The sequence below is a fragment of the Rhamphochromis sp. 'chilingali' genome, assembly GCF_963969265.1.
Source record: "Rhamphochromis sp. 'chilingali' genome assembly, chromosome: 2".
Lineage (NCBI taxonomy): Eukaryota > Metazoa > Chordata > Actinopteri > Cichliformes > Cichlidae > Rhamphochromis > Rhamphochromis sp. 'chilingali'.
In genome coordinates this window covers 3,313,181-3,333,604 of record NC_137930.1, presented here as the reverse complement: position 1 = coordinate 3,333,604, position 20,424 = coordinate 3,313,181, and the positions used below count along the sequence as shown (strand labels likewise).

Below are 20,424 nucleotides of genomic sequence, written 5' to 3'. Positions count from 1 at the left end.
GTTAAAAAAAAAGAAGTGGCTGCTGTGGACAAGGAAGCTAGAGTTAGCATCTCTAAACATTATTGCACAAGGAACACTGCTGCCGTGATGGGAGTTACTCCATCACAGTAATCGCCACACCGAAGCCAGGAGCCAAGTTTCTGAGCCAAGCATTCCCCACAGCATCGCACTTCATCCACCTGTTCGTGTTCCTCCCATAGGGCACCCTGCTCCTACCTGGTCTCCAGTTAGCTCATGTGCAGTCAACTCTATGACGTAAAAGAGGCAAACTTGCTCCATGTTTTAACTGTGTACCAAACATATTCAAAATAAATATATTACTCATAAAAATAAATGAATAAAAATAAATCATCTTATCATGTCTTTTATCAATAGCTTTTGGGGCTTTTCATAGAAGTCCACTTCCTTTCTCTGTGTAACTCATTTTCCCTGAACGGGACAAACTTTATTTGACAAATTTAGGAGGCAAGGTAAACCCTGGACAGGTTACCAGTGTGCTGCACTGGTGACCTGTCCAGGCCCACATTGTTTAACTAATATTGTTTTCTTTCAGATTATTAATCGAGGTTAACTGTATCATAAAACCGATAGGCCTCCGTTTATCTCTTTAATATATTCATTCATTCATTTAGCAGCTGTTTATCTACAGTACCGTGCAAAAGTCTTGAACCACCTCCTTTTGTTTCAAAGGAGTCAGACTTGTAATGTTTTTGAAGGTGATCTTTAGCAACGTTGTTTCCTTTCTTTCTATTTCCCGATATGCTCGTATAACGTAGAGAAAAGACGGGTGGCGCAAGACTTGTGCACAGTACCGTTTGGCGTTGTTATTGGTCACTCAATGGCCTTCATAATGTATTGATGTAAATAACAACATCCGGCCTAAAGTCGTTGACTTCAAAATAAAACAAAGCCTCGAGAAGTTATTTTTGAACACTGCGTTTAGCTTTTAATCTTGTCTGGTAAATCGAACTACTACTACTACTACTACTATAATAATAATAATAATAATAATAATATTATTATTATTATTGTTGTTGTTGTATTATTGTTATTATTGTTATAGTTTCCAAAGATTTCAATATCTATTCAGCTTCTCAGAGACCGTTGGTTTTTCAATACACAAAATAAGCAAATATTTTCCTTCCAACAAAAATTAGCAAATGTTTATAAACATATATTTTCTATTCATCTGTAAGCTCATAGCTTGTAAACATAACCCCACCAATAAATAAACATGCAAGAGTTTATTCTGAAAACTCAAACCGGAAGTTCAGTTGATGTTTAACCTGCGGCTAAGCTAACTCCACCTGGCTGCTTGCTCCAGCTGTTTTTGTGGTCCAATACAGCGTGTGTCACCGGTAATAAGTCTCTGTAAGAAGACGGTGGACGAAGAGCGAAGTTTGAAGAATTTTTATTGCTTCCTGGACAAAATGCAGCAGTTTGTTCTTCGGCTGTCTTGCGGGACCCTTAGATGCTGCTGCTGACGGAATAACAGAAGAGCCGCCTTCTGACCCGCCTCAGGTCCGCCTGGAAGCGCTGCTGTCAGTGGCTCTGCGGCAGTGACACGGTTTCTCGTCTGGGCTTTTCAGCTGTATGTACCTCATCTCGCTAAAGGCCCGAGAGCCGCGGCTCTAGCTTGTCTCCTCTTCCTGTGTTTAGGAAGGGCCGTGAACCCTCAGCTGAATGTGGTTCATAATATCTGTGATCTAAAGCATCAGAGCTCATATTTCAGATGAGACTCAACTCTCACACCAAACACCAAAGACTTGTTGATCTCATGAACTGTTACAAGTCCTGTACCAACATGAACGATTTTTATTTTATTACTGGGCAATAAATCAAACATCAGAGTCAAAGCTGAAGGGAATATCCTCAGATCTCTTGTTTTGTTTGACTCTAATAACTCCAAATAGAACATTTCTTCCAGTTTTTCTTGAAAATAACTGAATCAGTTAAACAATGTGATGCATTATTTGAGTAACTTAATTAATTAGTTAATAGTTGTGAGAGAATTACAGTAAAACCTGTGTGCGTGTGCTTTAGATGATGCCTTCCTGGGGGGATGTAATGGACAAATCGAGCCGAGTGTGTCGACCCCAGCGGATTGGCGAATCGTCTAAGGTCAGTGTTATTATTGTTAAAAATTATCGCATGGTCTGTAAAGTAGCTTCAGGTTAATCGACTAATAGTTGTAGACAGTTGTCTATCCAAAGTGCAGAGGATCTGGGGACTGTTTTCATCCCTCTGGTAAGTTGAGAAGTCAGCTCATTTCTAGCATGAGAGACAAAATCAGACAATGAAAATCTCTGCAGATCTCTCGCTACTGCTTGTACAGTAACACTGCGAGTGCCAAGAACTGAAGTTTGGCAGCAGTTGGTTTTATCTGGGGTGTGAATCAGGAGGAATGTGCAAAAGTAAGCAGGCAAAAAGAAGAAGAAAGGCAGCCTGGTTCTTATCAACAAGGTTTCTGAGGAGGCTCCTGGGAGCGGGCACACAGCCGTTTGGAGTAAGGAGTTGTGGTCAGGGTGATGTTGTGCTGTGTTTGCAGGTTTTCCGCTGCGTGGATCATGCTGCTGAACTGCTGCAGGGCCTCAACGAGCAGCGGCAGCACGGCCAGTTCTGCGATGTGGTCCTCGTGGCTGAAGACGAGCGCGTCCCCGCTCACCGAGCCCTGCTGGCGGTCTCCAGCCCGTATTTCAATGCTATGTTTACTTTGGGCATGAAGGAGGAGCACCAGCAGGAGGTATGCAGGCAACGCTGTGAAATTAGCTTATTTATGTACGTAAAATAATATATTAAAATCAATGTGGATCGTTTGTGGGAGCCTTTGTTTCTATCTTAGTTGTACTGAAGTTGTAAATGGAATAGAGTACACGCATGTGTTCTTCCTATCTGCAGGTGGAGCTGGTCGGGATGTCCTTCGTGGGTCTGAAGGCGGTGGTGGACTTCCTGTACAGCGGCGAGCTGCCACTGGACGGAGGAAACATTGACTATGTGCTGGAAGCTGCTCACCTCCTGCAGGTAAGAAACCAGCGAGCTGTTAGGTTTAACGATGCAGGCCAAGCGGCAGCTTCTGGGGCTGATGAGGGAAAGGGCCAGAAACTGCACTTCCTCTGATGGCCACTTGGGGCTGACCCTAAAAGTGAGTCAATCTCAGTAGACTCCCATATTAAAAAAATACTTTACAGCCTGTAGCATTCCAGCCGGACTTTATTCAGACGATGCACTCAATGATCATTACGGATGGACCATGGTGGGGTATTCCAACCCATTTATTCACAAATTGCCATAGACACATCGTAAGAGCTGTAATCATAACATAAAACAAATAAACATTCACTTGATATAACCACGTTTCTGTTATGCTAATCAATTCACAGAAAAGGCACAGGAGGTGCTAGCATCAGCCTGCTAGATCGCTCATAAACTTATTAACAATCAAGTAATACATTTACAAATTGTCCGAAATGTAAACAACAAGTACAACACACAAACATACCTGTTCGCCTTCCAGCTAGATGCTAATTTTAAGATGGATGGAAAACGATAACCTTCTCATTAATCCTTTCTGCGGCAAGCAGTTGCGGTACGATCTTCCTTCCCGGAAGTTGCCCGTTCCGAATTTCAAAATAAGAGTCTAATCTATATTATAAAGTATAATTCGTTCAGGGATTTAACTGTTTGAAAAATATCAAATAAACAAATAATCTGGGTCATTTACACAGCCTGATGCAAAAATGGTTTTCATCTCCACGAGTAGTTTTCTCTTCATGAAAAATATACTTTTTTTTATAGCTCATCAGTTTAGATACTGTTAAGGCTTAAAGTTAGAGGGGTGACCTGTTTGACTGAACTTCTCCTTTTGGAGCATTTAAACTAAATTATCAGGAAAATAATATTTCTAAGAATTTCTGTTTGTAGTGCGAGAGGTTTAATCACCTGTTAAAATCACCTGTTTAACTGTTAAAAATCAATCGGTGGTGATAATTAATGTTACCTATAAAAACTCATGCATTGTTCAGGTATGGCGAGCGGTGGATTTCTGCTGCCAGTTCCTGGAGACAGAGGTGAGCGAGGACAACTACCTGTACCTGCAGCAGCTGGCGCTGCTCTACAGCCTGGAGCGACTCAGCGCCTTCGTCGACCGCTTCATCCTCAAACATTTCTCCATGCTCTCTTTCACCCCGGACTTCCTGCGCGACATTCCTTTCCACAAACTCAACTCCTACCTCTCCAGTGGCCAGGTGAGACGTCCTCACCACGGCTCAGCAGACGAGCTGAAATCAAAAGCACGGTTAGCATTCTGAGAGCCCCTTTCTTCATCGCCAGGTTCAGCACGACAGCGAGCAGGCGCTTCTCCAGGCCTCGCTGCAGTGGCTCAGCCAGACGCCCGAGCGGACCTCCCACGCCAGGCAGCTCCTCTCCCACATTCGGTTCCCTCTGATCCCGGTGGCAGACCTCATAAGCAGGGTGCTTCCAGATGTGCGAGCTCTGCTGCCCGAGGAGGCCGGCTGTGAGGCCCTGGTGGAGGAGGCGCTGGCATACCACGCCAGGACCAGCGCTCAACCACTCCTGCAAACTGGACGCACCACAGTGAGGGGGGGAGTGGAGAGACTGCTGCTCATTGGAGGAGAGGTACAGAAGCTGATTTCATGATTTCACGTGAACATCATGTTAAACCTGCTTTAGATCTGATGTCTTCACACCTGACACTTACTGTGATATGATTTCAGTGTTAGTATTTTAATCTTGAGGCTCGTGTCTCCACTGCTGTCTGAAAAGTGAAACCTGGAAGCTTCACAGCTAGACTTCTCTTGTTTTTTGAGGTTTCCGAGCGTGGGGAGGAGCTTAGCGCTAGCGTTTCCTGTCTGGACGCTGAAACAGGGAGCTGGAAGGTGGAGACTGAGCTGCCGGCCCAGCGGAGTCACCACTGCCTGGCGGTCCTGGGAGGTTTCATCTTCACCGCCGGCGGGAGCTCGTCCAGGGACAACGGTGGAGACGCTGCCTGTAACCTTCTGTACAGATATGACCCCCGCCACAACCAGTGGACCAGGGTAGAGTGTAGAAAAGTCCCCTCCCTCCAGCCGCTTTGATAGTCTGAGGTCGTTTAGCAGCCCAGACTCACGAACAGCGTGTTTTTGCAGGGTGCCCCGATGAACCAGCGGCGAGTGGACTTCTACCTGGGGACCGTGGGAGAGTACCTGATCGCTGTGGGAGGGAGGAATGATACCGGAGCTTTGTCGTCAGTGGAGGTCTACTGCCCTGCTGAGGACTGCTGGTCCTACGTGGCAGGACTGCCCAGGTTACTGCTGACTCCGCCTCTTTGATTGAGGAATATCTCTGATAGCTGAGCTGTGAGGACTGCGTTTACACTCCACACATGTAAAAAACTGTTTGTGTTTTGCAGGCTTACTTACGGTCACGCTGGTACAGTCCACCGTGGCGTCGTCTACATCTCGGGCGGTCACAACTATCAGATCGGCCCATACCGCCGGGACGTCCTGAGCTACAATCCGTTGCGGGATGGCGATGTGTGGGTGGAACGCCAACCCATGTCTCTGGCCCGGGGCTGGCACTGCATGGCCTCCCTCGACAACCTAATCTATGCCATCGGAGGCAGCGATGACCACGAGGACACCTCGGAACGCTTCGACATCCTGCAGGTGGAGTCCTACGACCCACGCGGCGACCAGTGGACCAAGATTGCGCCGCTGCTGCTGCCCAACAGCGAGGCGGGGCTCGCTGTGTGGGCAGGTAGGATCTATGTTCTCGGGGGCTTCAGCTGGGAGAGCATGGCGTTCTCCAGAGCCACACAGGTATACGACCTAGACAAGGGGGCGTGGTCCAGAGGGCCCGACCTGCCCAAATGTATAGCAGGGGCTTCGGCATGCGTGTGCACCGTGAAGCCTCCGCCGCTGTCAGCCTCGCCACAGAAGCTCAGAAACCAAATGGAGGAGCCATTATTCTGTACTACGACTGACACGGTGACCAGCGGATCTGCGACTCTCCAGTCTGTTTACAGTGCAGGCAGGCCACAGAGTCAAGCTCAGCCACAATCCCAGCAGATCAGCTACTCTCAGTGGCAGCCAACACCTCCTCATGGTGCAGCTGACGCTTTTATTCACATGTAATAGATCTCTGAGTATGGATGCCGCTTTGCAACCCTCCTCCTTTTCTTGCTGCATCTGACACTTAATCAGTGTTGTATCTGTTGCTGCCACTGACTGTCTCATAACTGCATAGCTGTTTGGTGCTCTGTAGTTTCACTGAAATGTGGACTGTAAATAATGTGAGTGCAGCGTGTGGAACAAGACGTCAGTCGTCTGCTAATGAGCCTGATTTGTTGACATTTAAGCTGTCGACTACTAAAACAGATAAAACTGTGCACGGTTAAGGTTCTCTAGAAGTTGCGTATTTGGGAAGAATCACAGATTTGATATTCCTCTAAATACAGGAAACAGAACAAGCTGCATTTAAAAGAGGTTTTTTTTGTTCTTGCTTTTAGGATTAAACGTGAATGTTTTTAAAAGATGTCATCTCTGCCTTTGAAGCAAAAGCTGCATTCATTACTACTGCATTTTTCAGAAGTATTCGTCTGTGCATTTGTACATTTTTTCTTTAATTAAAAAAAATATTAAAAGAGAAAAGCGAGCTTATCATTGGCTCTTATCATTCTAAACATTTCATCGTTATTAGTAAACAGGTCACTGATGGATGCTCCAGCGCTGGTCGTTGTGGCGTCTTCTCTCTCAGGTGAAGGGGTAGTACGGGTGAGACTTGATTCTGAGAGACAAAAGAGCAATCATTGGTTTGATGCTGGAGAATGCAGCTACAGCAGGAAGGTGGTTGACTTACTCTTCAATTTCACAGGCCTTCCACCCTCGGTTCAGTCCCTTCAGAGCACTCAAGTCTTCTTCAGTCAGACTGAAGTCAAAGATCTGCAGGGAAACCGACAACGAGGCTCTAAATATACTTACACTACACTCCTGAACTAAAACTATACAATTGCTGAGGCGCTGTCAACTGAAATTGAACTGGGGCCTTTTGTGTAATAACAATTTGTACCACACAATGGTGCAGTGAGTCAACCAGAGGGCCTGCCCCCTAGTGGTCGTTAAAAAGAGTGCAGGTTTAATACCCCCACCGAGAAAATCGTGGTAAGCATCTTTGTCTCACCAGAGCGACAATGGTTTCTTACCTTTGTGTTTTCAAGGATGTGGTGAGGCTTTTCACTCTTGGGGATGACTGCAACACCCTGCTGCACGTGGTACCTCAGCAGGACCTGAGACAAGTTCACTGTTACTAACTAATGAGTGCACACACACACACACACTTTATCAACCTGACCTGTGCAGGACTGCGTTTGTGCTTCTTGGCGATATCAGCAATGACTGGGTCCTCCAGCAGCTTATATGGATCTGTGTCTTCTCTTAACCTGTGACACGGAAGGATTTATGAAGACGGGTTAAGAGATGAACAAGGCCTCTGTTGGATGTAGCTATTAGCTACTGTTAGCTGCATATATCTAAAAGATGCAGACCACAAAGAGACATAAAGTTAGCTCTACCAAATGGAAAGAGACAAACTAATATGGGGACACAAAAGAACCACTGAGATAAAATATATCTGCAACCTAAGAGGACCACACCATTATAAATAGTGCATGTGTTTATGTTTGTGCCATGAAAACCATCCTAAATATCAGGATATATTTACATCTATTTTTCCCTACCCCAATAGTCGAATTCCATAAAATAGTTTGCACTTCATCAAAATGAGATCCAGAGTCTGCACAGCAAGTTTGTTATGACCTTTACTTCCTATGAGTCAGTTTACTGGCCGAACTTTTAAAAATATTCAAAAAACATCTCTTTTTTATCTTCTCAGACTTTGAGATATGTTATATATCTGTATATATAATAAAGGTTTCAAACATTTAAAGAACAAAAAGTTCTTCGTGTCTGTTTTTCTGATTTGGTTGTCGGTGTGGATCATGAGGCAAGACCTCGTACAGTTCTGAGGGTCTCCCAGGTGAACCGAAGGGGCTGTAGGCTGTCAAGGCAATGTTCTTGGATTTGCAGAACTCCATCATATCCGTCTGGATCAGGTAAGGATGTAGCTCCACCTGTGGACGACATGTAAACGTACAACAGTCGAGTCGAGACTCTAAAACGTTTCAGTAGCTCACAATTTCTCACTTTACAGAAAACACATGTGACATTATCACAAGAAAAAGAACACGACACCGGAAGAATCTGCACAATCATAATAATTCAGCTCCGGACTGATTCACCAATGCAGGAAAACAAAGTCCAACTTTGAGCAACTAAATTGAAAATAAAAAATGTTTACTAGTCCTTACTAAACACGGCTTTCCAAAACTCCGCACTGTCGTAAGAAGTCTGACAACTTAGTTCAGGACTGATAGTGACTGACTTAAACAGGACTGATTTCTGGAGAAACTGCAGTGGGATTGTTGCTGCTGCTGGACCTAGCCTGTTATTTGGTGGTTGGATTGGTCAGCTACAAAAGCTAATGGTGTTAGCAGCTGATACTGTTAAAAGGCTTTAAAGAGTGAAATAAACGTTTTTAGGCATCTTAGCGCTGATCAAATTGAATAACCCACTGATGACTTTTTTTCTTTTTTCAAAAATTCTACAAAACCTGAAGCACTTTTGTCTTCCATTAATAAAGTGGACAACCCTCCACTTTATTAATGGAAGTCCCTCAAGTCCCTCCTGTCACTGTCAGGAGGGACAGACTGTCTGAGAGGACAAGGCAGAAATTTCAATGCACCATATCTCCTTAACTTTAAATTGCTTCCATCTGTGTCATTAAAAGCAGTTAAAGTTACCACGATGACTACATTCTATATACAGCTAGCTGAAAAAATAAGAGATGTTAAATCATTTATTACCCCAAATTCTAGGAAAGTGTGTTACAACAGTGATGCAAAATACAAAAAAATGAAGAGCTCTGATTTAAAATAAATGCAGGGATTGTGATGTGAGGAGGCAAACAGCACTAATGTATTTCCTCAGCAGCAGTGTGCTACCACTGCAATGATCTGAACTTGTTCCTCACACACAAAGGACGAAGGCTATGTTGGTCTGGATAGGCTGAAAATGAAAGGAAATCCAAAACCACCAATCAGAGTGATCGATTTCAAATCAGCTATCAGTTAAGCAGCTGTTACACTTAGCAATTAATAACTGGCTCAAACAGACTGACAATGAATAGAAATGGTACTCATAAAATGTCTTACACAACCACATGTGTGTGTGTGTGTGTGTGTAAATATTTAGACTTCTTTGTGAGGACAGAAAATTGGCTACTAAACTTGTGGGGACCAGCACTTTGGTCCCCACAAGTTTAGGCATTCATTTTTGATGGTTAGGGTAAGTGGCTAGGGAAAGCATAATGTCAATGAGATGTCCTCACTAAGATAATGAGTGTGTGTGTAACAGAGAGAGATTAACCTATGCCAAAACTGTAGAAGCACACATTGTGCAATCAAGCCTCGTGTTTCAGACCTTAAAGCTGTGTTTCTGTGATGAACCGTCTGAGGCTAGTTAGGTGCAAAAGCTTTGGAAAAGTTTTTTTTATCTATAACATATAATGGGATTGATTGTAACCGTAGAAACAAACCTCTGGGAACATGCTACATCTTTGTACAAACACCAGTTAATTACAAAATGAACTAGGAGATGTTGTAGAGCTCGTGGAAATGAGCCTTCACAGCTTCAACGAATGTAAATGGACGCATCTGCAGTACCTGATTGACCGCAGGGGGAACCCTGCACAGAGCGAGGAGTCTCTCCAGCTGCAGGATGCTGAAGTTGGACACACCGATGCTCTTTACTTTCCCCGAGGCTTGCAGTGCTTCCATCCCCTGCAAACACAAGACAAGTTTTTACAATTTAGTTTGCCTGAAAAAAATCAGCTTTTAATATCAGTTAGATCACAGATAAAAATGTAAAAGATTGTATAAGAATTTAGTTAAATGATGCATGGAGCTGTATTTATATGATTCACAGTTCACATCTGGGTCATAACTATTTACTTTGACCATTTTATTATCATTTATGGTTCATTTATCTGTCATTAACATTTACTCATATGATTATTCAGTGCTGTTATTCAAACAAGCATACAGTCTGTATCTTCTTACCCTCCACACATCTACGTAGTCTACGTCAGAGGTCACCATCTTTCCATCCTTCCTTGGGAAAAGCTCATCACCCATTTTCTGCAGTGAAAATAAAAGTCCATCAGACAGATGGCACATCTTTCCCCACAGTGCACCCTCTTTCAGTTCTAAGGCTTTCATTCCTTTTTTTGAGCAGTGTATTTTTAAATACAACCTGACATGAACAACAACTCCTGACACATTACACCGTGTCGATTTAACAAAACCTAAGCCAGGATGCAGAAGCAGAAAAACTGCATCCAACGTTTCAGAAGCTCGTTCAGCTGTTTTTAGCAGCAATGACCTTCCCAGATCGATGGGTAGTTCCTCCTCTAAGATCACTGCCGATATCTTTCCTCTTTGGCATTTGTTAAAACACACACCTGAATATTCTAGACCAGCACACTTCCACAACGTCTTCTTTTACAGAGGTGCTCATGCTTGCTGATTTGGTTACCAGCACCTAGCTCCTTGAATAAATTTGCCTAGAATGTCTTTATTGTTAAAGTGAGTTTAACAGATGGATACTGCACTGGAGTCTCTGCTTTTATCTCCAATTTGCCTGAATGGGAATTGAATACAAGGTTGACTCCTGAAGGTCGACTATTCCAGAAGATGAACTTATTCTTAAGTCAAAGCCAAATGAAGAATGGCAGAATAAAGGACAGTGAAACTGTCAGAATTGGAAATCTCTGCTCAACCTTTAGGCCAACAGGGAAATGCACAAGATAAAGATCCAGGTAGTCCAGTTGGAGATCACTTAGGGACTTATTGAGGCACACAGGGATGTCTTCTGGGGCATGATGGGTACACCACAGCTAGAAAGGTTAAAGCACAGTGAGATAAACATTAACATACAGCAGTGTGATGCATAAATCTGGGTACTTTGAAATAATAATTCAATTCATTTTTACAGACAAAGAAAACCCCAACAATCATATGACCCCTATGAGCAAGTGCTTTGGCAAAAGTGGAAAGAAAAACTCCCTTTTAACAGGAAGAAACCTCCAGCAGAGCCAGGCTCAGGGAGGGGCGGGGCCATCTGCTGCAACTGGTTGGGGATAGAGGGGAGGAAGATGGGACAAAGACATGCTGTGGAAGAGAGCCGGAGATTAATAATAACTAATGAAATATCAACTCAATGTGGGTCCAAAAAAAAAGGTGACTGAAGAAGAAACACCCAGTGCATCATGGGAATCCCCCAGCAGTCTACACCTATTGCAGCATAACTAAGGGAGGATTCAGGGTCACCTGGTCCAGCCCTAACTATATGCTTTAGCAAAAAGGAAAGTTTGAAGCCTAATCTTGAAAGTAGAGATAGTGTCTGTCTCCCGAATCCAAACTGGAAGCTGGTTCCACAGAAGAGGGGCCTGAAAACTGAAGGCTCTGCCTCCCATTCTACTTTTAAATACTCTAGGAACAACAAGTAGGCCTGCAGAGCGAGAGCGGAGCGCTCTAATAGGGTGATATGGTACTACAAGGTCATTAAGATAAGATGGGGCCTGATTATTTAAGACCTTGTATGTGAGGAGCAGGATTTTGAATTCTGGATTTAACAGGAAGCCAATGAAGGAGAAATATGCTCTCTCTTTCTAGTCCCTGTCAGGACTCTTGCTGCAGCATTTTGGATTAGCTGAAGGATTTTCAGCGAGTTTTTTGGACTTCCTGATAATAATGAATTACAGTCGTCCAGCCTGGAAGTGATAAATGCATGAACTAGTTTTTCAGCGTCACTCTGAGACAGGATATTTCTAACTTTAGAGATGTTGCACAAATGGAAGAAAGCAGTCTTACATATTTGTTTAATATGTGCGTTGAAGGACATTTCTGGTCAATCTAACAGACAAAAAGTAAAAGAAAAAGATTGGAAAGGACAAATAAGAAGTTCGGACTCTTCCTCCTCTAACACCAACTACTTTCCCACCTTGCTGACAATAAACATATCTTCACGTCGGATGATGCCCTGCTGCATCTTGGAGCGCAGAGCCTTTCCAATGTCCACCTCGTTTTGATAACTGTAGGCAGTATCTATGTGGCGGTATCCAGCCGCGATGCCAGTCTCTACTGCACCCTGGATCGAGGTCGGGGACAAATGAGAGGACTGCAACAAGCAGGACAGTAGAGTTAGTGTCTGCTAACCTTACTCTTGGTTCCTGGGCACATTTACATCAATGTAGAGAGAATTTGTGTGAGATAGATAATACAACAGATAATACAAAGTTGAGAGGGTCAAAATAACATCACAGATGTACATGAAGTCAAGCAGCACCATTGGTGACAGTCATGCCAATGTCTGATAGGCCTCTTCTCAGCAGGTCACTAAACTGAACTTCTCTACTGTGCTTTTATGGGCATTTTCCATTGATTATCTCACACATGATACAGCATGATACAGCATGCTAAGCGGTACAAACAAACCAAGAAGATTTGGCTTCAGTTTTGGTTTGGACTACTTTATTAGTTACTTAGCACCAATTGTCTCTACCCGTGCATTGCACCCCTGCTGTTTATCAGCTTGCTAACTAAGCATGTTAACCTTAGCTGATAACTTCTTGTTAAGATACTAATAATGGGTGACCTCACGCCACTATGTGTCAGATACAGCAGGATGGAGGATCTGGATTGCTGCTTGATAGCAAAGTGGTGTGCAAATGTACATCAGTTGCTGATAACCATAGTTAATGGTTCAAGTGGCAAATCATATAATACAAGAATCATCAGTTTGCTTTGTAGAAATGTGTCTGTTGAGCCACTCGATGACGGCTGAGCTTGGTGTTTGCCTGATGTAAGGCTTTTTTGGATATGTGTTAAATCACATGTAAGATAAAACTTTGATCCAGTTACTGGCTTCATATGTAATTATAAAGTCCGAATATTAATTTCGACCTCTAAAGTTTTGAAACCACTGTTTGGATGCATGTGTCTTATTATTAAACTTGACTCTGCCACCTGAAAGAGTGATCGATGTCTGCCAATCACAATCAAGTCCTTCTAATCACCTCCCTTCACAAATATCAATAAGTATGCCTTTAAATGCATGTATTAGAAACATATAGTAACTCTTAACAATACATGAGAAAACACAGTAACACTGAGCAACTTCTCAAAGTTAAATGCAGATGAAGAAATGGGGCTACCTTCCATGTCCCAAGACCCAGCAGTGGCATTCGAGAGCCGTCATTCAGCTCAACGTTCCTGGCCACCTGTGTGTCCTCCACAGAGTACATTTTCCCCACCGTAAGAGAAAAACAACAAAAAAGCCTCTCAGTTCACAACCGCGCACTGTCACGGCTTTCTTCTTCCTCTTTCCCCCTCAGAGTGCTTCTGCTGAGTCAGTGTCCTTCCTTTTTCTTTGCTGATTTTACTTTAGCTCATGTTTCTGACCTTCACTCACTTGGTTTTCTTCTCTTCCACCCACTCATTTCCTTTTCTTTCTGTGCTATCAGTCCACAAGTTAATTATTGGACAACATGCAGAGAACTTCACTAGCATGTAGTATTTATCTGTAAATAGTAAGTGAGGAGGAACGTGTTGCAAAGGTCACTTCTCCCATCGTGATAGCAATACAAACACGCATGCACACACATGCACACACGCATGCACACACATGCACCTTGCCTTAGTTGCACTAAAACAAATCCACTGTAATGTTCCCGCTTCCACATTAGATGGCGATCTTGTATCACCGGTTTGTGCAGCCACATTTTTTAAAATGAAAATTATATATATTTTACATTTCTTAAGTCATTTATTGTAAGTTCAGATTTTAATGTCATTTTGTATTTAATACAATTTGTCATCGTATTAATTCCTCACGTCTGTGCTTGTTTCTTAGTGGTTCTCTTATTTTAAAATTGCTTGTATTTTTTTTACATTTATAATTTCACTTTTGGATTAAACTGATTTTATGACACCAACTTCATGTTTTAATATAACTTTTGTTTTAATTTCATGATGTAATTTTTGTCTAATTACATTTGCTGTACCTGATATTTCAAACCCCAGTTTCAATCCTGTTTCTAATCCACCTCATAAAAGTTGTTTTTGGAAGAGTGGTCAACATTTTCAGAAACTGATATCTGAGCCTGTATGCTAAAGAGCCTATAGTAGTTTCAGAGGTGTACTTACGTTTACTCAGAATTTTAACACCTGACAGGTTTTTGGTGTTTTTGGTGTTGTTCAAGTAAATCAAACAAGTAGGTTCTGTTTTAAAGAGGCTCAAATGTTTGCTTGTTTCAATATGATGAAAACATCTGCTGTGCTTTTTGTTTTTACATGACTGCACTCCGCATGGTTTCAGTTTGCTTTTTATGTTTTTCCTATTCAAAAACCAAAACCAAGCAATGCACCCAAGCTCTCGTTTGGCATGCAATTCTAATTTCTAAATGCTTTTTGGTTTAGTCTAACCCGATAAGCACAAAAAAAGGAATTATTTTTAAACGCATGTTCCCATATGGGGACGATGGGTTTATTTTATGGCGTAAAGCAATACAATCACCACAGTTTATGTATAAAACACTTTATCGAGCAGAATGAAGTTTAATGTGTAGATAAGCCAAAATATAAAAACTCTGTGTTTTACACTGAGGTGTATTACATCTTACAAGCATCAACAATAATTGGGCCAGTACTGGGCAAACGATGATGAAGATGGAGCTGAGAGGCAGGAGGAAAAGAGGAAGACCTTAGAAAAAGGTTCATGGAAGTAGTGAAGGTGAACATGCAGAGGGCTGGTGTGACAGAGGAGGATGCTGGGGTGAGATGAAAGCAGATGATGCACTGTGGCGACCCCTAAAGGGAGCCGGAAGAAGAAGAAAACTGCGTCCTTCTGCAGACTGTTTGTCTGATGCAGAAGGACACATTCGTGCATAGCCTTGAACACCAGGAACTATGTCCTGGTCTCACTAGATAACACTAACACTGAACTGTGCCTAAACAGTCTGAAGCGGTAGAGGGCGCTGTGTGGCCTACCCAGTAAAAACGAGGAAGAAGAGGCGGAACCAACGTAAAACGAAGAAGGGGCACCAGGGTAACCATGGCTAAAGTTGACAGCGGAGCGAAACCACTACAAAATGCCATGAAAATGGCCAAAGTGGCAATACAGCTGGACGGAGGGAACAGACACAAGGTCAGTGAGCCCCGGGGGCCGACAGCACGGACACAGCAGCGGGAAGCGGACAGGAAGCGGCGGGTGGGGATGTAAACAGAGGGAGGGGGCGGAGGCTGTCAGTGGTTAGCCACATAACGTTAACCTGCTCGTTAATCTATACATGCAAAACTACCTTTAATTAATAATGATATTTATTCACTGCCATCCCGAGACTCACCTCAGTGTTTTGTCCTATGAAAGCGCCTTTTTGCTGCATTGTCATCAAGTTTATTGTACACGCATAACACCAGTGTTTACGATGCGTTATAATAAAGAATATTTGCGTCTAAAAACAGAGACAAACCTGGCATTTTCACTCATGTTATTCAAAACACGTCGAGCTAAAATATGCAGAGGAAACAAACACTCTTCTGTGGATTGTGGTTTCTTTTTCGTTTTCCCATCACACTGTGACCACCTGCGTGTGGCCCCCTGACCCGTCGAGTAGACCCTGAAGCTGGTCTGCACTCTGGTGTCTGCACCAAGATGTTTACAACAGATCTTTTAAGTCCTGTAAGCTCTTCGGTGGGACCTCCGTGGATCAGCCTTGTTTGTTCACATTCCACAGATGCTCCCATCTCAAGTCAACACTTTAAACTCGTTGTTTTGCTCCAAATCATTGCTGAACAGTTTCTGCTTTGTGACAGGGCGCATTGTCCTGCTGAAAGAAGCTCCAGCCATCAGAGAGTCTGTAGGGCAGGGGAGTCCAACTCCAGGCCTCAAGGGCCGGTGTCCTGCAGGTTTTAGATCTCACCCTGGGTCAACACACCTGAATCAAATGATTAGTTCATTACCAGGCCTCTGGAAAACCTCAAGACATGTTGAGGAGGTCATTTAGCCATTTGAATCAGCTGTGTTGGATCAAGGACACATCTAAAACCTGCAGGACACCGGCCCTCGAGGCCTGGCATTCCCCATCCCTGGTCTACATGATCTGCAACCGTGCTCATGTAGGCAGTACCTGTCAAAGTAACATCCATGTGGATGGCAGGATCCAAGGTTTCCCAGCAGAACAGGCCAGCTGTCACTCACGCATGCATCAGTGAGCCTTGGCCACCCATCACCCTGTCGCTGTTCCTTCCTTGGACCACTTTGATAGATACTGTCCCCCCGATCCCTGCAGACCAGGAACACCCCACAACAGCTTATTTGTTTTTAAATTTTAAAAATCAGAGAGCTGCTCTGGGTCACAATTTGGCCCTTCGCTCAAATCTTCACATTTGCCCATTTTTCCTGCTTCTAACGTCACCTTTAAGGACGAAATGTTCACTTGCTCTGTAATATATCCCACCCACTAACACGTTCTTTGATGAAGAGATAATTATTCACTTCACCTGTCGGTGTTTATAAAGTTGTGATTGATCAGCGTATATATTTTCCTCTATGGTGATGTTCTCAAACTTGGGTCCTTTACAGGAAGCCTGCGAGTTTGAGGGCTCTGCGCAGTATCTAATATGTTCCTTGGAGTCTGTTTGTGTGCATGTGATATATTTTTCTATTGGCAGAACAAAATAAACGCTGTTGTTTATAAGTTTTGATTGGTTGGGTTGAGGTGACCCCTGACCATAGCTGGCAGTGACCTAATCTGTAGGCACTGTCACCTGTCTGTCTCTGTCCTGGTGCACAGAAACAGTAGGTGTGAATTTAGACCCAGGGCATCCTTTGTACTGGTTAAAGTGCAACTATGTTTCCTCTAAAAACAGATTATCCTCAGCACCACATGTAACCAGTCCAAAGCTGAACTGCTTTCCTGAGTTACAAAACTCTTTCTTTATCAAAGTTGGAGGGACTAAAAACTGCAACTAATGTGTTAATGCGATGCATGCCAGTGTGTGAGGTTATCAGCAGCCTGTGTACTTATAACAACTGATGGCCTGTTTGTGGTCTCTCTGCAGGAAGCTTACTGTGAATACCTCCGGACCATCCACTACATATCACATGCACTTTTGGAGGAAGCTGTTTCACAGAGTAAGAGCTGAAGGAAATGTGTGACTGATGATGAAGGAGCATAATGGTATAAGGTCTCTGCTCAGTTTACCTGTTAGTGTGCGAACAGTCCAGTGCTTGTTAAAGCAGACACTGAACACGGAACATGAACCAGTTTACAAGCAGAACTACCCTCCTGACCGTTTCCTCTGTTCCTTTAATACCTTACGAGAAGCAACCTCTGACAATACAGACGTACCGAAAGTTCCTGGAGCAGTGCTTCCTCGAGTGAGTCAGGCCCACAACTTCAGAGCAGGAAAAAGCATTGCTCACTTCCTGATCCAAAAATCAGTGCTGTTTGTTATTATCAAAGAATTCCCGCAGTCCCGCACTTCAGAACTCTTTAAAATGTTTGTATAGCAGTGGACTCATAAGGTGCACAACATGTGAAAGTGGCAGCTCATTCAGAGTATGAAATGTAACTGCATTAATGTTTCTTAAAGGTACTACATCTTTGATGCTCAAAAATGGAACAAAAATGTTTCAGCATTTGTTATTCATGGATACATCCGAGCAGTTTCATCGCTGTGCGATAGTCCAGATTTAATAGGGGACTTATAGGGCTACAGCCCAAAAATGTACAACATGAAAATGGCCAATAATTGAATCTTTTATATGGAGTCTGTTGGTAAATCATATCCTGTGGCCGCCACAGTTACCAAAGCTCTACTCGGTTTAACATCTGTGGGTTTAAAGCTGATTGTTTTTATGAGGCAGATAGGCTCATCTGTTCATCATCTCAGGCTACGTCCACATGAAAACGGCGTTTTCGATCACTGAAAACGGAGATTTTTAAAAACTCCTGCCAGGGTAGAGATTCTCAAAAAACTCTGTTTTTGTGTTTACATGTGGACGCAGAAAACGGAGATTTACTCACGCAAGCTCAAAGGTGTGCACCTTGTTTGACGTGACGCTGTGCGCCATGTTATTGTTTACATGAGATGAATTTCTACAATGAGACAAAAAACTGTTGCTGTTACTCTGTGTGCAGTTTTTACACGCTTACACATGCAGTTACTGTCCATCCATTCAGAAAGGCAGAGGCGTCGTCAGTTTTGAATAAATTAACAAAAAATGTAATTAAAATTTATGCATGCTGTATGCATTTAGTTCATTCCCAAGTTGTGAGTCTACACCAGCCGAAATCCTGTTTCTGGTTATTAACATTTGAAATGATGAAGGTACTTGAAAAGTAACACAAAATTAGCTGCCTTTCCAGAAAAACACAAAGCTTTTGTCCTGAAGGTTTGCATAAAACCCTGTTTACTCTTTCCCTCCCAGGCTTCTAGACTGGCCAACATTTCTGCACGGCTAGGATTTGGCACGTTCTTGACAACGTTTGACTGCGTTTTTGGCGTTTACATGTGAACGGAGATATTTTTCCAAACTGCACGTGTGGACGGGATTTTTAAAAAGAAAGAAAATGGAAAATCTCCGTTTTCAAAAACACCCGTGTACGTGCGGATGTAGCCTCAGTGTACCAGCAATCATGGCACCATGACCTGTTTGTGTGGCTGCTTTGATCAATCAAAAAGCAGTGTTATCTGCAAGCCATAAGGGTACCACCTGAATGTGAGCGTGTTGGACTCGATGGATTTGTGACCCGGACCAATCAAGGGTTGCTACTCAGTAATCCTCTTGTTCCAACACTGTTAATCATTCCGATCAAGGCTTGAACTAATCAACCATTTGTGAAATTCAATCAGCTTTCTCATGCCATGTGATGACCTGTGTATAGTAGAGAGATTAATCCCATCTCATGGCGTGATATGTGTCTTTCTGGCCTCAGTGGAAAAGGAGATGGTGTCAGTGGAAGTGGCTCGGATGTTGACCCTAGCTGAGCAGTGTCTGGAGCGAGCCAAGTCATTTGTAGGGAAGAGCACCGAGCCCCCCGACCTGTCAGCTTCTGCTTTCTCTTCGGGTTCACCTGGCCTACCAGAGCCCCATCAGACTGCGGTCGTCCCTGCCTCTCACACTGCAGACACTGGTGAGTACGTTCTCCTCCAATCAGAAGCATCTCTTCTGTAAACACACTGGTCAGTCACTGCTAAGTTGGAGCCAGGAGTCACAAGTGAGATGTCACCTGCTGCACAGTGTTACGTCATCTCATTGTGTCTTTAGCCTGAGCTCTTGGTCTCTGTTTGACTGCAGTCACAGTACCTGTGGGTGGTGCTCCTGTGGCCACAGACCATAAATCCTCGAGTCCCAGAGTGAGCGGTCGCAGCAGGCTGTTGTCAGACGAAGCCGAGGAGCCCTCACCTTTCCTGCCTCCCGAAGTCTTCCACAAACTACAAGCAGAAGCGTCGCAGGACACGGGCAAAAAGTAAAGACTGGTTTTCATCAAGGAGAGGAAATATTGCTCCAGTGATAGAAGCTGGACAAACAAAGAAGAACAGACTTAGTAGTTGCTCTGGATTCCTGTAAAAGCACAGTGTTTTCAAGTGAAACAGCAAACGTGTTGCAGTCGATTTGTTATCTAAATTGACGCGCGCCGTGAGTCATGTATTGTTTGTTTATGCGTTTGTGCGCTGCAGGGAGCTGACACCCATCGAAGAAGCCTCACGTTTGAACCAGAAGCTGAAAGCTAATTACGAAGCTCGCCTGGCGAGACTCACACCTGGTCAAGCCTACCAGAAGACATCTTTGGTAAGTTTGGGAAATGAACTCGTCTCAGTCTGTTGTCACATACGCTACTTTGTTGTCCTTGTTTGAGCACAAGTTTATTTAAAAATGTAAAGACGTGACAACTTCTGTTAAAACGATTTCCAAAAATGTTACATTTTTTTATTTTAGTGATATATAAAAATTTGTTTAACAGTATTTTTTGTTTGCACCTTTATTTTGCATGTGGAATATAACAGGTAGATGATTTTTCTTAGCCAGAGGACAAACTTCCTGAGGAAGAGTCGGTCCAAACATCCCACTGGTTTTTAGAGTTTCACCTGAAAGAAGGGATTCAATTATTGATATTATTCCTTCCAGTTTTGCAGCATGTGTATACATATTTGGTCCGATTTGCCTGGATATTCAATCACACTTAATCTTTTTTCCCCCTCTAAAGCCACGAGGCTGCCGTGATGTCATCTGACAGAGTTATCAT

The 20,424-nt window shown here is 43.4% G+C and overlaps 3 protein-coding genes across 4 annotated transcripts in view; 2 read left to right on the top strand and 1 right to left on the bottom strand.

Moving 5' to 3' along the window:
- The first annotated feature begins 1,117 nt into the window (after window positions 1-1,117).
- klhl36 (kelch-like family member 36) lies at window positions 1,118-6,594 on the top strand. Of its 2 annotated transcripts, XM_080870374.1 has the most exons (9): window positions 1,118-1,591; window positions 2,044-2,121; window positions 2,549-2,743; window positions 2,899-3,021; window positions 4,023-4,244; window positions 4,330-4,635; window positions 4,827-5,054; window positions 5,145-5,302; window positions 5,408-6,591. In XM_080870374.1, exons 2-9 carry the CDS (start codon window positions 2,044-2,046, stop codon window positions 6,129-6,131), a joined length of 2,034 nt encoding a protein of 677 aa, XP_080726500.1. In that variant the 5' UTR covers window positions 1,118-1,591; the 3' UTR covers window positions 6,132-6,591. The 2 variants fall into 2 exon arrangements, with proteins under 2 accessions (XP_080726500.1, XP_080726499.1); XM_080870373.1 differs by lacking the exons at window positions 1,118-1,591; window positions 2,044-2,121 and having other exon boundaries at window positions 2,128-2,743; window positions 5,408-6,594.
- A 56-nt stretch (window positions 6,595-6,650) lies between these two features.
- On the bottom strand, window positions 6,651-13,709 carry LOC308389187 (aldo-keto reductase family 1 member B1). The gene is made up of 10 exons (XM_080870396.1): window positions 13,327-13,709; window positions 12,114-12,290; window positions 10,891-11,007; window positions 10,172-10,249; window positions 9,776-9,892; window positions 8,013-8,125; window positions 7,348-7,435; window positions 7,199-7,282; window positions 6,856-6,938; window positions 6,651-6,783 (listed from the first exon to the last, which is right to left on the bottom strand). The coding sequence occupies exons 1-10, from the start codon at window positions 13,414-13,416 to the stop codon at window positions 6,750-6,752; spliced, it is 981 nt and encodes a 326-aa protein (XP_080726522.1). The 5' UTR covers window positions 13,417-13,709; the 3' UTR covers window positions 6,651-6,749.
- Window positions 13,710-15,159: 1,450 nt separating this feature from the next.
- The window catches only part of vps9d1 (VPS9 domain containing 1), a 28,268-nt gene continuing 23,003 nt past the window's right edge, over window positions 15,160-20,424 (top strand). Inside the window, exons 1-5 of the mRNA XM_080876382.1 lie at window positions 15,160-15,317; window positions 17,234-17,306; window positions 19,114-19,311; window positions 19,476-19,647; window positions 19,859-19,970. Of these exons, the coding sequence (XP_080732508.1) occupies window positions 15,225-15,317; window positions 17,234-17,306; window positions 19,114-19,311; window positions 19,476-19,647; window positions 19,859-19,970 (648 nt within the window). The 5' untranslated portion in view covers window positions 15,160-15,224. The remainder of the gene's footprint in view (window positions 15,318-17,233; window positions 17,307-19,113; window positions 19,312-19,475; window positions 19,648-19,858; window positions 19,971-20,424) is intronic.